The sequence below is a fragment of the Ochotona curzoniae genome, unplaced genomic scaffold (assembly GCF_017591425.1).
Source record: "Ochotona curzoniae isolate NIBS_2020 unplaced genomic scaffold, NIBS_Ocur_1.0 scaffold_3208, whole genome shotgun sequence".
NCBI classification, from domain to species: domain Eukaryota; kingdom Metazoa; phylum Chordata; class Mammalia; order Lagomorpha; family Ochotonidae; genus Ochotona; species Ochotona curzoniae.
This window is the reverse complement of record NW_024467106.1, coordinates 54508676-54528108: the sequence shown is the minus strand read 5'-3', so window position 1 is coordinate 54528108 and position 19433 is coordinate 54508676. Positions and strand designations below refer to the sequence as shown.

The window sequence follows — 19433 nt, the reverse complement described above, 5'->3', positions numbered from 1 at the left end:
AAAAATTAAGTGCATACTCTGGATGTCTCTATTAAAATTATACACATTACAAGAAAACTATCTGAGTGAAAAATTTCAAGATGGATTTGCATTTCAAAGACATGCACAAGGGGTGTGCAATGTGACACAGTGGGTTATTCCACCTCTGGCAAAGTCAGGCATCCCTCATGGGCATCAATTAGGGTTTCAGCTGCTTCAATTCCAAATCAGCTTCCAGCTAATGGCCTAGAAAAACCAGTGGAGGATGGCCCAGGTGCTTGGGACCCTGCCACATAACGTGGAAGATGCGGATGAAACTCCTGGCTCTTGGGTCCAGTTGGGCCTAGCAGCCAGCTGGGGAATGAACCCGTGGATGAAAGATTTCTCACTGTGCCTCACTTTCTCTGTAACTGATTTTTCAAATAAAATAAATAATTTTAAAAAGACACGTGTAAAGTCTAAATATAACAAACCACTTGCTTTATCAACAAGCAAATTGTGCTTAATTTTAATACATCATTTATGCCCGACAAATTTAAATATTTGTGTTGCTAATGCTTCATTCAGTATAAATTACCTATCTGTATTTAAATGTGCACTCCGATATATTTTTCTTAAAATTTATAAATGTAAGTAGGCACAAATAACAGAAAACTAGGCATTCTAAGCAAGCTCTTTAGAGAAGCAACTAAGAAAAAAAAATCCTGTTCTTGAGATCCCATGGGATTCAACTCCATTCGCGTAATTTACTTGTAACTCAACAAAACCAAGCTATTTTTCACTACATACTTGAAAGCCACCACAAGTTTACAGGACAGCAGAGTCCTAGGGTGCTTTACCTTGTACTTCCCCTGGTCACAGCCACACAGAGTGCTCTCCATCGTGTAGCTTCTTTGTACTCCTATTTCTCTCCAAACCACAACACGCGCCGTGGATTCCTTTGATTTTTCCACTACGAAGCTACAGCTGCTCATGCAAAATGCCGGGGCAATATGGCTGAGTATCTTCGGCAAGGTCTGCAAAAAAGCACAAGTGATTTAAAAAAAAAATCAGGAGTTCGTTTTGATTTTAAATTGTCTACTTTTAAGCATTTTTGATGAAAACGTAGGGTTCGTAATAAATCTCCTTGCTAACATATCCCCTGCTAGGCAAATAGCAAAATGATCCTCTTGTAAATTTAGAATTTTCTGTTTTGCTGCATAAATAGGAACCACTCTGAACGCACAATGGGAGGGAAGACCACACTGACAGTTAACGACCAAACACAGACCAAAATCATGCGAGCTCTGTTGATGACACTAAATTAAGGTTAGGGCAAAGACGCTCTAGGTATTGCAAAATGACTATCGTAATGGACTACATATATAATTCTTAAAATAAGCAAGAAAACAGGATTTTGATATTTCCACCAAAAAAAAAAAAAGGATGAACATTACAGGAGATAATTATGCCTATCCTGAAGTGAACCCTGCACAATGTCTACATGCTTCTAAATATCACATGCTGCCCCTAAGTGTCAATAATTTCTAACTATTAGCTTAAACACTTTTAAATATGAAAACTTAATCATGAGAGACATTTAACACTTTAAATGTCAATCACTCTTAATTAATCAATAACATTAAAGTCATAAACTATCCCCCAATTTTTGCAACTTAAAATTATCCTTGGGACAGGTTTCATGGAGCAGGTTACCCCTTAGGAAGCCTGCTTCTGGGACTGAAGTGCTGGCGCAAGTCCCCAGTGCTCTGCTTCTGCTCCAGCTTTCTGGGCTGTGGCAGATGCTGATGGCACAGGAGCTCGCACCCCTGCCAACCCAGGTAAAACACCAGGACAGCGTTCTAAAATCCAAACTTTAGGGCCTGGCACAGTACTCTCTAGCTCAATGAGTCAGTCTCTGTGTCTCTCTCTCTCTTCCAGCCTCTCCCATCACCCTGCCTTCCAAACAGATGCAAAAATAAATAAAGTTTTCAAAAATTATTCAAGTACACCTTGATGTGTAAGCATAAATACATACTCTGGAAAATACTGAGGAAAGGCAATGAATGACAGGAGAAATAATCTGAGATAGGAACTTGAATTACAGACCAAAAAATAAATTAAACTGTAATACTACTGTAGGAATACACAGATATCTAGGCAAATAAAGAGTTTGGATAATTCTAATCTCTAATAAGCTAAAGGTATTAAAGTAATTATTAGGGAAGGAAAGATATTTCATAGTTTAAATATGCTCAACTGAGTATCCACTGAGAAAAGCACCTGAAGTCATTCTTCTAAGTTTAATACTACCTGAATTTAGAATTTAAACCTAATAAGTAAGCTTTTCAAATGGAAATAAAACTAACAAACATGAAACCGTGCTTTTAAAATTTTGGAACAAGTAAGTCTAAGTGCCAAAATACAAATGTTAACAAAACTCGAATGCTATAGAAGTCCTAAATTATTACACATAGCAAAAATTAGAAAATATACTTTTAAAACAATGAGATGATCAGCACAAAAACAAGCACAGACTATGAGAAAATGCTACTTGAAAATAGGGAGATTAGAGCTGGTACAGTGGCAGAGCAAGCCAATCCACCACCTGCAGTGTGCCGGCTGCTCCACTTCCGATCCAACTGGGAAAGCAGCAGAGGACAGCCCAAGGTTATGGGCTGTGCATCCATGTAGGAGACCAGTAAGAAGCTCAGGGGTCCTGGGCCTGGGTCTTCAAGATCAGCTCAGTTCTGGCTGTTGTGCTCTTTTAGAGAGAGAACCAGCAGATGGAAGACCTCTCTCTCTCTCTCTCTCCTCTATACAAATTAGTCTTTTAAGTAAAAATAAATAATTTTAAAAGAATAAAAAAGGTCAATCATAAATGGCCAAACATATGAAAGGATGCTCAGTCTCATTTGTAGTTACAGATAAGGAACGACCAGACTTTACTTGCACCTGAAGAAAATGCTGAATTCAGTTCAGTAATCAAATGGAGAAATCGCACTGTTGTTCCCAGTGTTTTGGAGAGTAAGTTTTACAATCTGCATGAATACTAATCAAATTACCACCAACAGGGGATGACTGAACAGATAAATTTTGGAACACCCATATAATAATAGGGAAAACCTACTGTGGAAATCTTGGAAAATTATTTTTAAAAGCTGAGACAGATCAAGGTAGAAGCAAGTTTCATGAAACAAAGATGGTAAAATTGATTCATCAGTATTTGGAAAGGGGTTGGGGGATAATTTTCAATTACTACTTTCTGTATTTCTGGAATCTTTTATTTATTAATCAATATTTTTATTTATTTTAGGAATAGAAGAAAAAAAGAGATAGGGCACCAAGAAGAAAAAGTGCTTTAAAATTCTGCTAATGGCACTGGTGTGTTAGCAGAATTTTCTTAAATATTTATTATTTTGTGATATAGTTTCATAGGCTATGGGATGTCCCTCCCCTCCTTCCCAAATCCTCTCCCACCAATTTCCCCTATATAATTATAATAACACAGTCCTTCATCAATACTTTTTAAGTCCATCATTCCGGTATTAGAGTGTATCCTGACATTACCGCATGGACAATGGCAGAGAGTACATCAAGATATGATTGACAGTTATATTGGGAATCCATCTTCGGTTTTAAAGTAGAGATGCATACTGCATTATATCTTCACATCTGGATATGGTCATCTCTATTACACAGTTACTACACATCCTCTTAAACAAAAAGCCACAAAATAAAATTAACAGGAAGAAAAATAGAAAATTTACAACATACAGTTAAACGGCATGCTACTGAATGACCAATGTGTCGCTGAGGAAATGAAAATCAAAAACCTTCTTAAAGAAAACAATGCGACTATATGATCTATAAGTCAGTGTAGAAATTAATGGGAAAAAAAAACTTTTCTAAAGGAATGAAAATTGAAACAAAAATACCAAACCCAACGAGATGTTGGGTAAACAGTACTGAAACGGCTATTGTGGGGTTTTTTGAGGGGGTTTTTTTTGTTTTTTTTTAAATTTTTTTAAATTCAAAATCCTAGAAAATTGTATTTTATGTATACCCTTAATTACATGTTATACTTTCGACCAAAACAGAATAAAGAGAGCAGTATCTTTTCTCAACAACACATGATTAAAAGCCAACAATAGTAACATTTAATTATATGTGTAAATTTAAACATCTTTGAAACTTTTAATAACCAATGAGATTTTTTTTTATCTAAGAACATTGATTTTTTTTTTACTAGTTCATTTTTCAGTTCATTTTTTTTTTGTTTGTTTCCTTAATATATCTGATGTAAAAGGAGATTTTAAGGGAGAAGCCCCACCCAGTCTCCTACCCACCCCAGGTCCCAGATGTGGGGCATGCTCCACGGGTCTTGCTCAAGTGGTTTTGATAGTTCAACAGTTCTGAATTGCGGCCACTCTCACCACTCCAAGTACGATGAGGTCGTTGGAGAATCCACTGACTGACACAGTCCATCATATAGTCTCCGTTTGCCCAGTATTTTCATTGCCAACATAAGACAGAACTAGCCCCCAGTGCCAGCTTCTGCCCGCTGATGTTGTGGCTAAGCCCAAACAACCCCCACCCACTCCAACTGTAGATTGCATCAATAGGAATAATCAGGCCAGCCTGGTTTTCCCCTGACCAGGTCTACATGAGGTGCACAGGCACTATAGCCCTGCCTAGTCTGGTCTACCCCAATCCCAGCTCACGCTCTCCAGTGGGAGTAGCTGTCCAGCAAGGGAACCACTCCTTATTCCCCTGCCGGTTCTGCCCCCTCCCTTCCTGGTTCTCACGTGTGCTGGTTGGGTGCTGCAGTCACATCTGGCACAGGCAACCTCACCTTGGCATTCCGTGTTGTGTACTGCTTTTGTCACGACCGAACCTGGCTTGACCCACACTATGTTCTGGTGTTTGGATTTGCCAGTGGATGACGTGAACTGATTCAGCCTGGTCTGCCCCTGACCCATGCCAAATGTATGCCAGTGGGACACACTCACAGGACATACCCAGCTAGGTTTTGCCACCAATTGGTCTACATAAGGCACAGATGTTGAGCCACAATGTCTAAGGCAGGGGTCACAACAGGTGAGGGGCTGTGCCAAGCTGAGTCAGAGCAACCATTGGCATGAGTGCGATCTATGGCTGGGAACAGGCCTAGTTGGGGGCCTAAGGGGACACCCTAGCTGGGTATAGGTTCCCACTTAGGGGGTGCACGGGCTGGAATGGGGCTGCGTTCTGGTCAGGATACAGCTGTAGTCTCCATTGGTACAAGTGTGGACTGGGATAAGACGCACCAGGCTAGGCCAGACTGCAACACCTTCTGGTGTTCTGAAGGACCAGGGTAGATGTGGGACAGACTAGGCTAGGTCTCAACCCCTACTGAACCAAAAAAACTAATGCAAATTGAATATCACTGCCAAAATTGCAGGCCTCTTTGCAGTTTTATCGGTTTTGCTAACGTCTTGCTCCTGGTTCTGGGAGCCCGCTCAGAATCCCAGGCAGTTTGTGACTATCTTATCTCCTTAGTCTGCTGTGCTCTTCAGCTCTCCTGATCTGAACATTTCTGGCAATGATGTATCAAATACTCCTTGACACACACTCTATAATTTTCTGTATTCGTATTCAAAACATAAGCATATGCACTAAAAGGGATAAAGGAGTACTATGATTTGTATTTTATATTAATTTTAGAATCCCAGCATTTATGTGTGTATTAATTCATCAAATTATCTGGGGAAAAAAAAGGTTCCATGGTACTGAGTCAGAACAGTGGCCCGTGGAAAGACGCTCTCATGTTAATTCACACCCAGGGACTATGAGAGCTGACAAGGCAGATGGCGCTGTCCACGTGTGACTTAAAGACGTTTAGAAGGAAGATTGTGCTGGTGGACTCAAGGTCATTGCAAGAGGACCTCATAAGGGGAAGTGGAAGCAGGAGAAGCGGAGAAGGTGATTGTGAAAAGCGAAGCAGAGCTCGCTGGACCTTGACAGGGGCTGAAAGCGACAGGACACCAACAAACACAGACCGTCCTTAGACACTCCAAAAAGATGCAGGTCTGTGCATACTGAGAACCGAGCCCAGTGTTCTGATCCAAAGAACTGGAAGCTGAGAACATGCTGTTGAAGCCCCATATTTGTGAAACTTTATAAAAATGCTTCTCCCTCTCTCTCTCTCACACACACACACATGCTGCCCTTGACAACCTTGAGGAGCCCTCTATGCAATCATCAGCCACCCTGCTCATTAAACTCCTGGCTGGGGGAGGGGGGCGGGGGGAGAGGGAACAGCTTGAAATACCTGTTAGCATCCCGAGGAATGTTCTGTGGGGAAGAAGACAAATCATGCATTCTAACTCATGTCATCACACCAAAATCTGGAGGATTAATCAAATACAGAGAGCACAGGGCAAGAAAACTAATGCAAACAGATGAATAACAAACACAAAATACATTTTCTGTCTTGTGATGCAGAGCAGCAGGTGCACTGAGCATTCCCCGAGACGCTAGAGATGACGGAGCAGCAGGGGTGACAACGGCGGTGGGCCCCAGAGCACAGCACTCGGAAGAGTACAGCTTTCTCTCACCTTCTCAGCCTCTCCAGCTTTTCCAACATAGTTTATCTTAAATACTATTTTTCAAGGAGTTATTTATTTTTATTGGAAAGTCAGATACACGGAGAAGAGTGAGAACAATGGACAGAACTGAGTCAATCCAATACCAGGAGCCAGGAGCCTCTCCCGGGTCTCCCACACAGGTGCAGGGTCCCAAAGCTTTGGGTCGTTCTTGACTGCTTTCCCAGGCCACAGGCAGGAAGCTGGATAGGAAGTGGATGTGAACCAGCACCCATATAGGATCCTGGCATGTAGAAGGCAGACTTTAACCCCTAGGCTACTGCATCACGCCCTATCTGGAATATTCTCATTTCTCTTTTACATCCCTGAGCACTGCTGACTGACTGCTTCCCTCCTTTCGTGTGGCCTAACCTCACCGGGCTCTGCAGCCTCTGGAGGTGGCACAAGGTGGAGGCCCTGCCGAGTGTTGAAATACTGGCGTTTTCCACACATGATTTCACTGCCTATCCCCTGTAATCCAGGCCTTGTCTCTGTTGAATTTCATTTCCTTGTATCTTCCCCTGCTACACAACATTGCTTCATTTTGGTGAGAATTATCTTCCAGTAATTCCCAGTAAAAGGCTGGCTGTGATGTGAATTTTTATGATTTTCCAAACCTGAGAATTTCCTTTTCACTTCTACACTGACAGACAGACTGAGGTATGAAATGTACAGATTGGCCATCTGAGAATTGGGAAGGCACCGTTCCTCTTGGCTGTCAGTGTTGCCACTGAGAAACCTCATGCCCTTCCCACTGGTACCCATAGCAGAGAGCTGAAGCAGGGTGGGGAGTTCTGAGAACAGACAACAGCTTTCCTGTGCACTGTAAGGATCAAGCGTGGGCAGGCTGGTGTGTGGGGCAAATCACCCATCCCCAACGCTAACTACGTTCACAAAGCATTTGAGAGTAAGTCTAATAAAAATACCTGACCTCGGTGGGGCTATATCGTATCCTTATTGAAGAATACAAAAGAATACACTGAACAGAAAGGCAATGCTCACACACAGCAAGGCTACGTATTATAATTCTCTGCAATTTGGATTCAGTGTAACTGATTCAAATCCCAACAAAGTTTACCTACAAACTGATCCCACGATTCACAAAGAATAACAGACATGAAAGGGTCAGGGCAATTTTTTAAAAAGAACAAGAAAGAAATTTTGCCCTAGCAGATATCAATAGCAACTTCACATATTAAAATGCTGGCATGCAAAGGGACAGAACCACGTCAGCAGTAACAGCCCTGTAGCAGAGGGCCTCGTGCAGTCAGCACAGGCGGCACTCCTGAATCAATGGTGCTGAGATACCTGCTAGCCACGGGGAAAATAAGACCACATCCTCACATCCCACACACAAACACATTCCAAACAGATGAACAATACAAGTGTAACATACAAAACCTTCAACAGCAACGACGACGACAAACTGTGAACGGCAAAATGTCAGCATTCGTGAATATGAGTAGTTCATGTTTTTCTGTAGTTGTACACATTTGGCATATAAAAATGCAATAGTCATCTGTCCTAATTACCCTGTATCCCGTATCTTCTACAACATCACATGAAGACGCATTCTCGTGGGTGTGCCACACTGTCTCCTTGATGCTGCAGCCATACATAAATACATTCTTCTTTCGGGAATGGCCATGATAGTCACAATAAACCTTGGGGAAAAAAATAACAAATTAAAAACAAGTCTTCTGCTTCCTATATGGCCAAGTAAAGGTGGGTCGCATCAGGCCAACACACAAGTCTGTGTTCCTGGTTGCTGTTGTTTCTTTTAATTGTAACAGAATCACTTAAATAAAATAAATAATAAATAATAAAATAAAAGTGATATCACCTGGCTTGGAAAAGGATTTATAACTGACCCTAGACTTGCTAAATGCTTTGAAGACCCCACATCAAGCACCAGTCCCACTCTTCCTTTCGTATCTACCATCTATGGCTTAAAAAATCCAATCACAGCTCAAATCCACAGTCAGCGGTCAATACAGCTTCAAAAGGCGGTTAAGACATTTACCTAATGAAAAAGAATACTGAAAAGTTCTCATGAAAAGCATCATAAAAAGAGTATGGTTTTTTTATTTGATTTTTATGAGTAGCCTTTTTAAAAATAATAAATTCATTTTATTTCTGATGATGTTTACGTAGTTGAGAAGGATGCATTCCCATGTGGACCACCGATTTGGTGGGGAGGGTTGAGGAATGGGGGAAAATGGATGAAACAACTGTCTCCAAATCTCTTTTTTTCTTCCTGTATCTGGGGAACGTGAGGAGAAGGGGAGAGGGCAGCTCCGAGCAGCCCAAGCACATGAGTACCCAGGAACAGGGGAAGGCCACGTGATGCCACCCCAGGGTTCCTGGGGTGGAGTGTGTTCTGAGACACTGCTCAAGTGGTTTTGATATTCTGAGATGCCGCTGATTTCATTAAGAGCAGCATTTTTTTTTTAGATTTATTTTTATTATTTTGTTTATTGGAAAGGCAGATATACAGAGAGGAGAGACAGAGAGGAAGATCTTCCGTCCGATGATTCACTCCCCAAGTGAGCGCAACGGCCAATCCTATGCCGATCTGAAGCCAGGAGCCTCTTCCGGGTCTCCCACGCGGGTGCAGGTTCCCAAAGCTTTGGGCCGTCCTCAACTGCTTTCCCAGGCCACAGGCAGGGAGCTGGAAGGTAAGCGGGGCTGCCAAGATAGAACCGGCGCCGATATGGGATCCCGGGCGTGCAAGGCGAGGTCCTTAACCACTTGTGCCACCGCGCCGGGCCCAAGCGCAGCATTTTTAAAGTGCATAATAAAGACTAGAGTCACATGTCAATTTTGCACTTCTATACTTTTTATAACATCCTCGAGGAGGATTACAAATTTAAGCATGGACTTAGCAGGGATATTCTGATGAAAAGCTGGTAAACACGCAGTTCAGCACAGTCTCACAACACACTGGCACTACATGCCCCATGTGAGAATTAGAGCCTTCAGTTTCAGAGCTGAGGACAAACTCTAGAAATACTCGTAAGTTCCCACCAATGAGAATGTGGGAGACACACTGTTACCTTAACGCTATTTAACAATAAAGTTAGAGACCTGACATTTTTATTCAAGAATTATCAATGCTCAGAAGCCATAAACAAAATACATGAAGATTATAAGCAACCCATCTGCCAAAAGAATATGAGCATAGTGTGAATAATCTGAGACCAAAATTATTACATGAGAAACTAATAAAGAGGCAGTTTAAAGAAGTTGCTTTTGAAATCATTAACAATTAGTTTTTACAAAACAGATGATATGTTCAAAATACCAAGTCCACTAATTAATCCACGAAAACATTCATTGGTTATAAAGAATAAAGGCAAGCACTTCCACCTACCAGAGGCAAGCGCTTCACTGCGGCCAGGTACTGCAGCAGCCCTTTGGCGTGGTAGATTGTGGGGTGCAGGTCAGGATTGGGACTCTGCCACTGTCTGTTTAAATCCTCTCCACTTAAAGAACAGCGGTGACTACATGCACAAAAAAACAGAGATGGAAAATACTGCTCCCAATAAATCTTTTAAACACTTCTAATTTCACTTTATGGTTTCATTCAATTGAGTATTCCAAATCGGTGTAGGTGGTCGGCACAGCTCACCTGGATTCACTAGGTTACTACCCAATACATGCTCTGTTCATCAGAACGTTAGGGTTTGCCGTATGCAAGATGTCGTGTCAGACGCAGCTGGCTACGGTAAGCTTTCAGATTCATAATGAAGATTTTCTAACTGCATGAAAACTGACACTCAATTCTGAGTATTTTGTTCCCTTTATAAAACTGATTAACGGTCACATCTTCCATTCTGAGTACATCAGTGCACTGGCTATGCTGACATCCCATATTTTGACTGTATAAGTTCTAAGAACCCTCTTTCTGAGAAGCATAAACAGTACTCACGTTATTGTAAAAGTTCAGGTGCACTTTTGCTTATTTGTAGGTATTAAATACTAAAGCCACTGAGCAAAACCTTAAGCAAGTCACCAGGTGTAAACAGAAATCAAGCATTCTGACTGGCCCACACATTTCTGTGCTAGAAAACACATCAAATTAGCTCCCTAACTGAAACACAGAGCAACATACAGTATTGTTCTCTTTTGGAGATGCTCACAGAAGCTACAGCAAATCACACAGAGAAGCACCAGAGGAAAAATCGCCAGTCGCCAGAAAAAATCAACCATTAGTCTTCTTGCTTAAAAGGCAACCATCGTCCCGTACATCCGGTCTGTAGACTTCCTTCTGTTAGCAACTACACTTCTGTGTATGGAAAGCCATTAGCAGCTGGGACTGCGTTTCCTTACCAATGGAAAGATTCTAGAAGCTTCCCTATCTCAGAACAATAACTGTACAATTAATAAAAAAGGAATATGAGAAGTAGGCATTAAAAGTCTTTCTCACATTCTGACTCTCCTTTTTCTAAAACAATTCAAGACCCACACGTTTTATGAAATTATAGGCCAATGGATACAAAATTTCATAAAATATACAAAATACGTACAAAATACATTTTCAAAAGTTTATCAGCTTTCCTTATCTAAAATCTGTTAGAGAAAAATCACTACTTTGTTTCTCAAATTAACTTAGATGCTATCACTTCAATACTTTTATATACAAGACAGACACAGCAAACTACAGTGTTTAAATTATTGCTTAACTTACTTTCCATTGATGACACCATCTGGATTGAGCATTGGGACAATTTTAAAAATATAAGATTCTCGTAAGCTTTGAGCAGTAGGGTTATTACTCATGAGATACTCCAATGTTCCCTTCATCACCCAGCTTGCGTTAGTTTCTCCAGGATGTACCCGAGCCGACAGGAAAATGTAAGGGCGATTTCCTATTGAATTAAAAAAAAAAAATCTCAAGTCACAATGATCGGCTACTAAGTTTGGAGGTTCAGAAATGACTCTACTGGATCATGAATTTGAATATAAATTCATAGCAGAACTGACCATGCATCTATTAAAGCCAACTGCTACACTAGACTCCTCAGAGGAAACGAATATGAAAGCAATCTAAATCGCATCTTAAACATGCGGAGAATGCCATATTAAACAAGTTGCCTGTCAGTCACTTATTTATCTCCTCATGATTAAACCAGTAGGTAAAGTTAGTTCTATTACATAATTTTGAATTTTTTTTTAAAGAAAGAACAAGTGGTTAGGTTAGGGAAACGAGGCATAGAATTATTTTTCATATAATCATGAGCATAATAGAAAATCACCCTATATTACACTCTAAGCAGCACAGCAGAAGGCAGCATATTTGATCGAAGACTTAGCAAGACAAAAAGTATTTTCTGCCTGTATTTAGGTACACTACACCAGTCTACAAAGCTCATCACCATAAAAGGCTTTTTCTCTCTCCTGAAAATATTTTACCTTCTTACAAAAAAAAATGGAATATTTTTTCTTTTTTTTTTTTTTTTTTACCATCACAGCCATACGTTTGAGACAATTTTTAAAAACAGAAATGGAACGGAAAAGCAAGTAACTATCCTGTGTTCAGTAAGACATTGGATATTTCTGGTTATTTTACTTAGAAATAAAACCAGTTGTTACTCTGTAAACCAATGGTAACGGTCACATGAATCCCCAAGACATTGTGCCGCAGTCTATGCCAAACGTGACTTCAGAGAACAAGAACAAAAATCACTGCCATCACCAGAGACTAGATAGCACATCTCACGTGGCTCCCTCGCCTTCAGGAGAATGAACCTCAGGCCTGAGAGAACTGGCAGCTACACTTTTTGATCCTTGTTCTACTATTATTTCCATTATAAAATACACGTAAGACCTAGAAAAACAAGTGGAGGAAGATGTTTCGAGTGAAGTAGACTTACTGAACTGACAGATATGTTCGTAATAGTTAGACTCCGGCATTGCTGTGATGGTCACCAAGGGACAGGTGTTTCCAGACAAGGTTTCACATAACACATCTTTGCGGAAATAGATCTGCTGAGGATTGTGTGCGGACTCCAATTTTTGAAGATGCATCTTGATAAAAACGCAAAAGCAATGTATATGATTATTTACAACTCTATGATATATAAAAATAATGCCTCCAGCTCTCCCGATAACTAGGAGTGAACCAGATTATTAACCCCCTAACTAAAACGCTCTGAACCAGATGTGGTTCAAACATCAGCACCAGGGGCAATCGACGAAGCTGACACCTTATACATTCCTGAATCGGGCAACACTACCAGCAAGGTCATGGGCAGCAGCCCATGATATACTTGTAATTACTTCTGCAGTAACACACACAGCAGAGTCACCAGTATTCCCAAACAAGCTCCTATCAGTTCATGAATGTGTTACAAAAAAAGCTTTTGATTTTCAAAACATATTTTACTCTCAGGATATTCAGCAAAGTGACCACAGACTTGTAAAACCAACCTACAAGTTGAAGAATATGTGATACAGCACTAATTTTTAACAACATATTTTCCCAATTTCAAGATTAACACAGGTTCGTTGTAAAATGCACCAAAGTGTTGTAAACATCTGCCAATTACACACCTAAATTATTTTAAAAAGCAATGTATATAAGCAAAGTGTGAATATATGATCACACTTTTTATAATCTTATCTTATCAACTCATAAGTGCACACAGACACACATATTCATATCATACCACTGAACATGTTAAGTGTTTTTGAACACACACATTTTGATGGTTTCATTATACAGTTATACCAACTCTTGCCCATTTCCTTCTTTTAGGTACTTAGTTGATTTTCAAACTTGCACCTAGAGTCATTCATACAATCAGTAGTGACTAAAGGTTCACCATTTGCTAGAAACTGTGTGGGGCGTGGGGATAGCACCAATACATGAATCCCATGCCCTAGGGAAACACAGAGTGTTAGGAGAGCTGCTAAGCAGAGCGAATCGAGCTGAGTCTAGACGGTGAGGCCAGCTCTCACAGAGAAAACCATGCACAAACTGAGACCTAAAGGATGAGTGCAGTAGACAAGATGAGAGTTGCAAAGTAAAGAGAAAGAGAAAGGACAGGAGACAAGACAGAACAAAGGCATTTCAAAAACAACTCACTGAGGTTCCTAGTAACTAGAGTACAAAGAACAAGGGTAAGAAAAACCAAGACCTGCTACGGAATGAGTGACGGAATGGCCTTGCCCAAAGCACAGTCAAGGTACTTCTTAGTAACTGAGATAACTAAATGATACATAAATACTTTTCAAAAATGTTAATGCAGGCTACTTGAAAACATTCAAGGAAAATGGAACTGCTAGATAAATGTATCTTAGTGTAAAACATTGTTGAAATCCATGCATAGTTGTTCACATGCATTTTCTATGAACTTTTTAACGACCCCCTGATATATATATAGATTCCAAGCTGTTCACACCAAAATAAACTTAGCTTTTAATTCCATTTTCCATAATTTTTTTGAAATGCCTTTGTAGGAATATGAATTAGAAAGAAGTCAAATACATTAAATCTCCTAGTCCATGTATTTTAATATAGGATCTGAAAAATATTTTTAAATTTATTTATTTGAAAGGCAGAGTTACAGAGGCAGAGAGAGAGAACCTTCCCTCTGCCGGTTCACTCCAAGCAGCCACAATGGCTGGAGCTGAGCTGGTTCAAAGCCCAAAGCTCTTTAGGAATCTCCCACGTGGGCACGAGGGCCCGCGGGTTTGGGCCATCCTTGGTGGCTCTCCAAGGCCCATTAGCAGGGAGCTAGACTGGAAGTGAAGCAGCCAGGACTTGAACTGTTCTCCACTTGGGATGTAGGTGGTATTTTTATAGGCTGTGCCAGTCACAGACCAGCATAAATTTTAAAGAGTGAACCATTTTAAAGTGTGCTTGGAGATAAACACTAAATAAATAACAGTGCAAACAACAAGTGGTTATGTCCAAAAAACGTGAAAAATAGCACAGAAGAGACAGAAAGAAGCATGATAGACTTTGCATGAAAGTCTTCATACCAAGGGCAAAAGAAATCACTAAAGAGTTTTAAGCAGAGTATTTGTGGAAAGATTTGTCATCCAAGAGCCCCTGGGAGCAGTGTGGAGAAAACACTGCTTACAAAGGCAGAGAAGTGATTATAACGACATCAGTTAGGAAGAGATTAACAGAGCTTGAGGTGAGAGATACTGGCAATGCCCGGAGAGGTAAAGCCTAGGACAAAGAAGTCGGAATACAGTATCAAGTGAAGATTAGTAAAAAAAAAAAAAAAAAAAACCAACATAACTGTGCAAATAAAACACTGAGTGCGTATTCAGACACATCTGTACTTGGATTCCTGTAATAAATTACCCTGTAGTAGAACCACCATGTTGTGAGGCACCATCAATGTTAACGGTATGACAGCTCAGAGAAGCACACCTGATCACAGCAGGAGCAGACCCTTACTGTAGGTGTACACTTTACTGAAACACATCTAGTATTTTCAGCCTTCATTCACTTTCTCTGCCCTATTAGTTGGGTTTCTTTCACCCCACCTTCTCCCTAATAATTTTAGAAACCTATTTCTCATCACAGTACTCAAATTCTTCCCTGGAAAACGTATTATTTTATCACGATTCTGGGCCATTAGGATACTCTGCTCTCACTGCCTCAGTTGGATTCTGTTTCATAACACAAATATTAAAAAGTCACCAACAGGGCCCGGCGCGGTGGGTGGCGCAAGTGGTTAAAGGTCCTCGCCTTGCACGCCCGGGATCCCATATGGGCGTCGGTTCTAATCCCGGCAGCCCCGCTTCCCTTCCAGCTCCCTGCCTGTGGCCTGGGAAAGCAGTCGAGGACAGCCCAAAGCTTTGGGACCCTGCACCCGCGTGGGAGACCCGGAAGAGGCTCCTGGCTTCAGATCGGCATAGTATCGGCCCGTTGCGCTCACTTGGGGAGTGAATCATCGGACGGAAGATCTTCCTCTCTGTCTCTCCTCTCTGTATATCCGCCTTTCCAATAAAAAAATAATAAAAATAAATCTTTAAAAAAAAAAAAGTCACCAACAGTCTGACAATACAACTTCTGTAACTCCATATTTTAAGAAAATCTAAATCTAGTACTCCACAATGAAACCATATGCTACAGAAAAATTTATACTGTGTCCTTATTTTTCTAATCCTTCTGATTAAAGAAGTAGTCATCCCACCTAAAGTTATAATGGAGCCCCATTTTATAGTTTTCTATACAAAATGGGAAATATAATTCATGTTAAATTCCCTCAATGTCTCTTTATAAGGGGCATTGTGGGCTTTCCCCTGTGGAACAGCAATTTCTGCTGGTTTGCTTGGGAGCTGGTGGTGGTGACAGGTTGAGTCAGGCGTGACCATGGAATCCTCCTGCACTCATGGGTGCTGGACTTGGCAACAGCCAGGATGATCCAGGTTGCAGCACCCACAGGCACACCCAAGAATAGGGTGCGGAGCACACCAGAATGCAACATCAACCAGCTCATACAAAGGTCGGGATATAGGGGGCGTATCCCATAACTGCAGGTAAGGGCCTAGCAGCTGCTGGCACATATGGGATCTGGGTCTGGGACTGGGCCTGGTGGGGAACTTGGGAAATTTCCCTAGTGTGCTCTATCTCCCACTGGCGGACATGTAATTCAGGCCTGGGTGTTGGTCAGGCTGGGCAAGGCAGCTCCATTTGTTAGCAAGGGTGTGGGTCGGTTCGGGGTGTCAGGAGGGGGCTGGACCAGGCAGGGCCAGGCCAAACAGTAGCACACCGCCACGTGCAGGAGCTAGGCTGGAGTGTGGGTCATGCTGGGCTAGGCTACCACACTTACTGGTTTTCTTGACCCAGGGATGGGGGCAGACTGGGCAGGGCTAGGCTGTGGCACCCACCAGCAAGAGATCCGGTGCTGGCTGGGCCAGGCCAGGCTATGGCATCTGACGGCAAAGGTCAAGCCGGGTGATGGACTGTGCTGAGCTGCATCACAGCAATCATCATCATGCACAAGATATGTGGCTGGGAACAGGCTTGGTTGGGAAGGGGATGCACTAGCTAAATTGTAGTTCCCACTGATGAGAGCAATTGCTGGAATGGGGTGCTCTGGGTGGGACATGGCTGCAGTGTCCCTCAGCATGGTGTGGACTGGGTCTGGGGTGTGCCAGACTGGGCTAGATTCCAGCACCCAATGGTGCTGGGCAAGGACCCACTGGTGTGCACAAGATCTGCCACTAGGAGGAGACCTTATAGAGGAGCTTAGGGAACTCCTCTGTCAGGACTCAGTCCCTGCAGGTGAGCATAAGAACCAAGACAGGGAGCAGCCCTGACCAGGCCACAGTACCCACTAGCATAAAAATGGCTCAGGTGTAGGGGCAGGCTTACCTGGGCCAGTTCCTAATACTCACTGGCAGATCTGAGAACCAGGATGAAGTGCAGGACAGGCCAGGTTGAGACACAACATCAGCCAGTTCACAATAAGGGCTGGGACTGGGGCCATCCAGGTTGGGCTAGGCTATAGCACCCATGAACATGAGCTGGAACTGGGGGCAGACCAGACCAGGCCAGGCTGCAGAACCTGCTGGCAAATGCCAAGGTGAGGCAGGCCATTCCAGACTGGGCCCCAGCTCCCACCAGCACATGTAAGACCCTGAATTGGGGGTGAGCCCAGCATGAGGCAAGCTGCAAGCGCTCCCCTGCTAGGTCACTGCTCCTGCTGGTAAGCATGAGAACTGGGACAGGGGTAGACCAGACTAAGCATGGTTGCAGCATCCATTGGCCTGCACGTGAGCAATTTTAGGGGGAGAGTCAAGCTGGGTTAACAGACTGTACCCACTGGTGTATGCATGAACCAGAATAAATGCAGGCTGATCAGGCTTTGCTGCATAATCAGCTGGCAAGTGCTAGGGACGGGGGCAAGTCTTGTGAAGTTACACTGTAGAACCACCTGGAAAGAACAAGATATGAGACTGGGAGGGGGCCTTGTAGAAAAAACTGGTGGGCACCTCTCCGATGGGCTGCAGTTCCCACCCGTGAACATGAGAAGCAGGGCTGGGGGGTGGACCTGGCTGGACAGGCAGTAGTACCCACCAGCATAACTGTGGGCTGGATAGTGGGACTGGCTGGGCTGAGACAGACTGCAGCACCAGCCCGTGTGTACAGAAGCTGAATGAGATGCAGTAAAGACCGGACAAGTCTGCTGAACTTATCAGCACATGCAGGAACCAGAGCTGGGGGCGGGTCTGAGAAGCATCTTTTGGGGGTTGCTCCAACTAGCCACAGTTTCCACTACTGTACATGAGGGCTGAGTGTGTGGTGGGCTGGGTTGGTCTAGCCCATTGCATCCATTGGTTTGTGTAAGACAGGAGGCTGGAAGCAGAACTGATCCAGAAACTGCAACCACCCCTGTGTGATTAGCTGATGTGGGTGACGGGCCCACACACAAGAGTCAAGTTGGGGTCACCTCAGGTGAGGATTTTTAGGGGACTCCCCTAACAGGATCACTGGACTCAGAACTCCAATCACAACGAAAATCAGAGTCTGTGGTTTGACCATAGAGTGCATGTGTCAGAACTGGGCCTCCTCAGTTGCTAAGACAGAATAGTAGACAGCATGTCAAATGAGAATATAGCAGTCCATGGGGACCTGCAGAGGACTCTAATACCATAGCAGAGGAAGGAGGGCAGAATAAATTGGACAACTACCCCAGCCAAGCGTTGATGCAAATATCTGGGTGAATGGAGACTCTAAGGTAGACTATGTCAGCCAATGGACCTTGGAGTATTTCTTCATCCTTGGAGCAACAAAATCAACAGCATTTTAGAACTATCAAAACCACTTAAGCAGACCCCTTGGAGCATGTTCAACCTTGGGAACCCTGGGATGAAACTGGGTGGCCATTCCCCAGCCCTGGGGACTGAGGCAGTTAGGATGCTGGGTGCAGCTTCTTCCCTTTTCTCACCCTTTCCTCAGTTAACAGGAAGAAGAAAAAAAAGAAAAAGAAGAAAAAGAAACTTACCCACTCTCCCCTAATCCTTGACCCTTCCCACCCTAATTAGTGATCCACATGGGCATTTTCAACCATTTCAACTACGTAAACATCATCAAAAATAATTTTATTTAAAAAAGCAGACCACATTCCCATTTTATTCCCTTCAATGTTTTCAATAAGTTCTGTCGTGTTTTCCAAAACATTCCAACACTGAATCTTTCTCGTTTGATTGTGACATCCAACTGAAAGGACTCTGCTTCAGCTGTCTGACGCAATGTACACAACACAGTGTCAGTCACAGTACAACTGAAGGGTTCTCACCTGCAAGGTGGAGTACGTATACGGATAGTGGTAGGCAAAGTAGCAAACGTCATCCTTATGGGGGAAGTTGACAGTGAATGTAATTGTATAGTAGGATTTTCCCTTTTGCCCACCTGCTGCAACTGAACTTCTTGAGAAGTGATTTCTGAAACAGAAACGGAGAAAATGTTTACTTTGTCCACATATACAATGACCTTGAGAATCTTAAGTCATAAATTCCTTAAAATTTTTCTTAACAACAAAAAAAAGACTAGGTGCTAACAAACCATTTTGTTATTACAAGTCAAGGCCAACATTTGTCACGTCTGGATTTACACTTGAATGGAGCTAATACACATCAGTAAGAACTAAAAATTCCACCTGCAGGTTTTATGATATTACTGAATCCAGGCAATGATCATCAGAGGCTTTTACAAACATCTGATGAAGAAGTAGAAAAAAAAAAAGCACATAATAACACACGTTTTATGGTGGATTTGTCAGGTCACAATAGCTGACTGCATTAATCAATCTTAAAATTACAAAAGCCATAAATCATCAAAGATAACCTTGTTTCCTAATGTGATACAATAGAAAGTCC

At 42.4% G+C, this 19433-nt stretch overlaps 1 protein-coding gene across 10 annotated transcripts in view; it reads right to left on the bottom strand.

Moving 5' to 3' along the window:
* AGTPBP1 (ATP/GTP binding carboxypeptidase 1) overlaps positions 1 to 19433 on the bottom strand; it is a 179374-nt gene that overhangs the window by 23438 nt on the left and 136503 nt on the right. For all 10 annotated transcript variants that reach the window (XM_040963441.1, XM_040963438.1, XM_040963436.1 and 7 more), the window contains 6 exons: positions 18854 to 18998; positions 12461 to 12614; positions 11275 to 11455; positions 9958 to 10087; positions 8117 to 8248; positions 819 to 995 (listed from right to left, as the gene is read on the bottom strand). In XM_040963441.1, coding sequence (XP_040819375.1) covers positions 819 to 995; positions 8117 to 8248; positions 9958 to 10087; positions 11275 to 11455; positions 12461 to 12614; positions 18854 to 18998 — 919 coding nt within the window. The remainder of the gene's footprint in view (positions 1 to 818; positions 996 to 8116; positions 8249 to 9957; positions 10088 to 11274; positions 11456 to 12460; positions 12615 to 18853; positions 18999 to 19433) is intronic.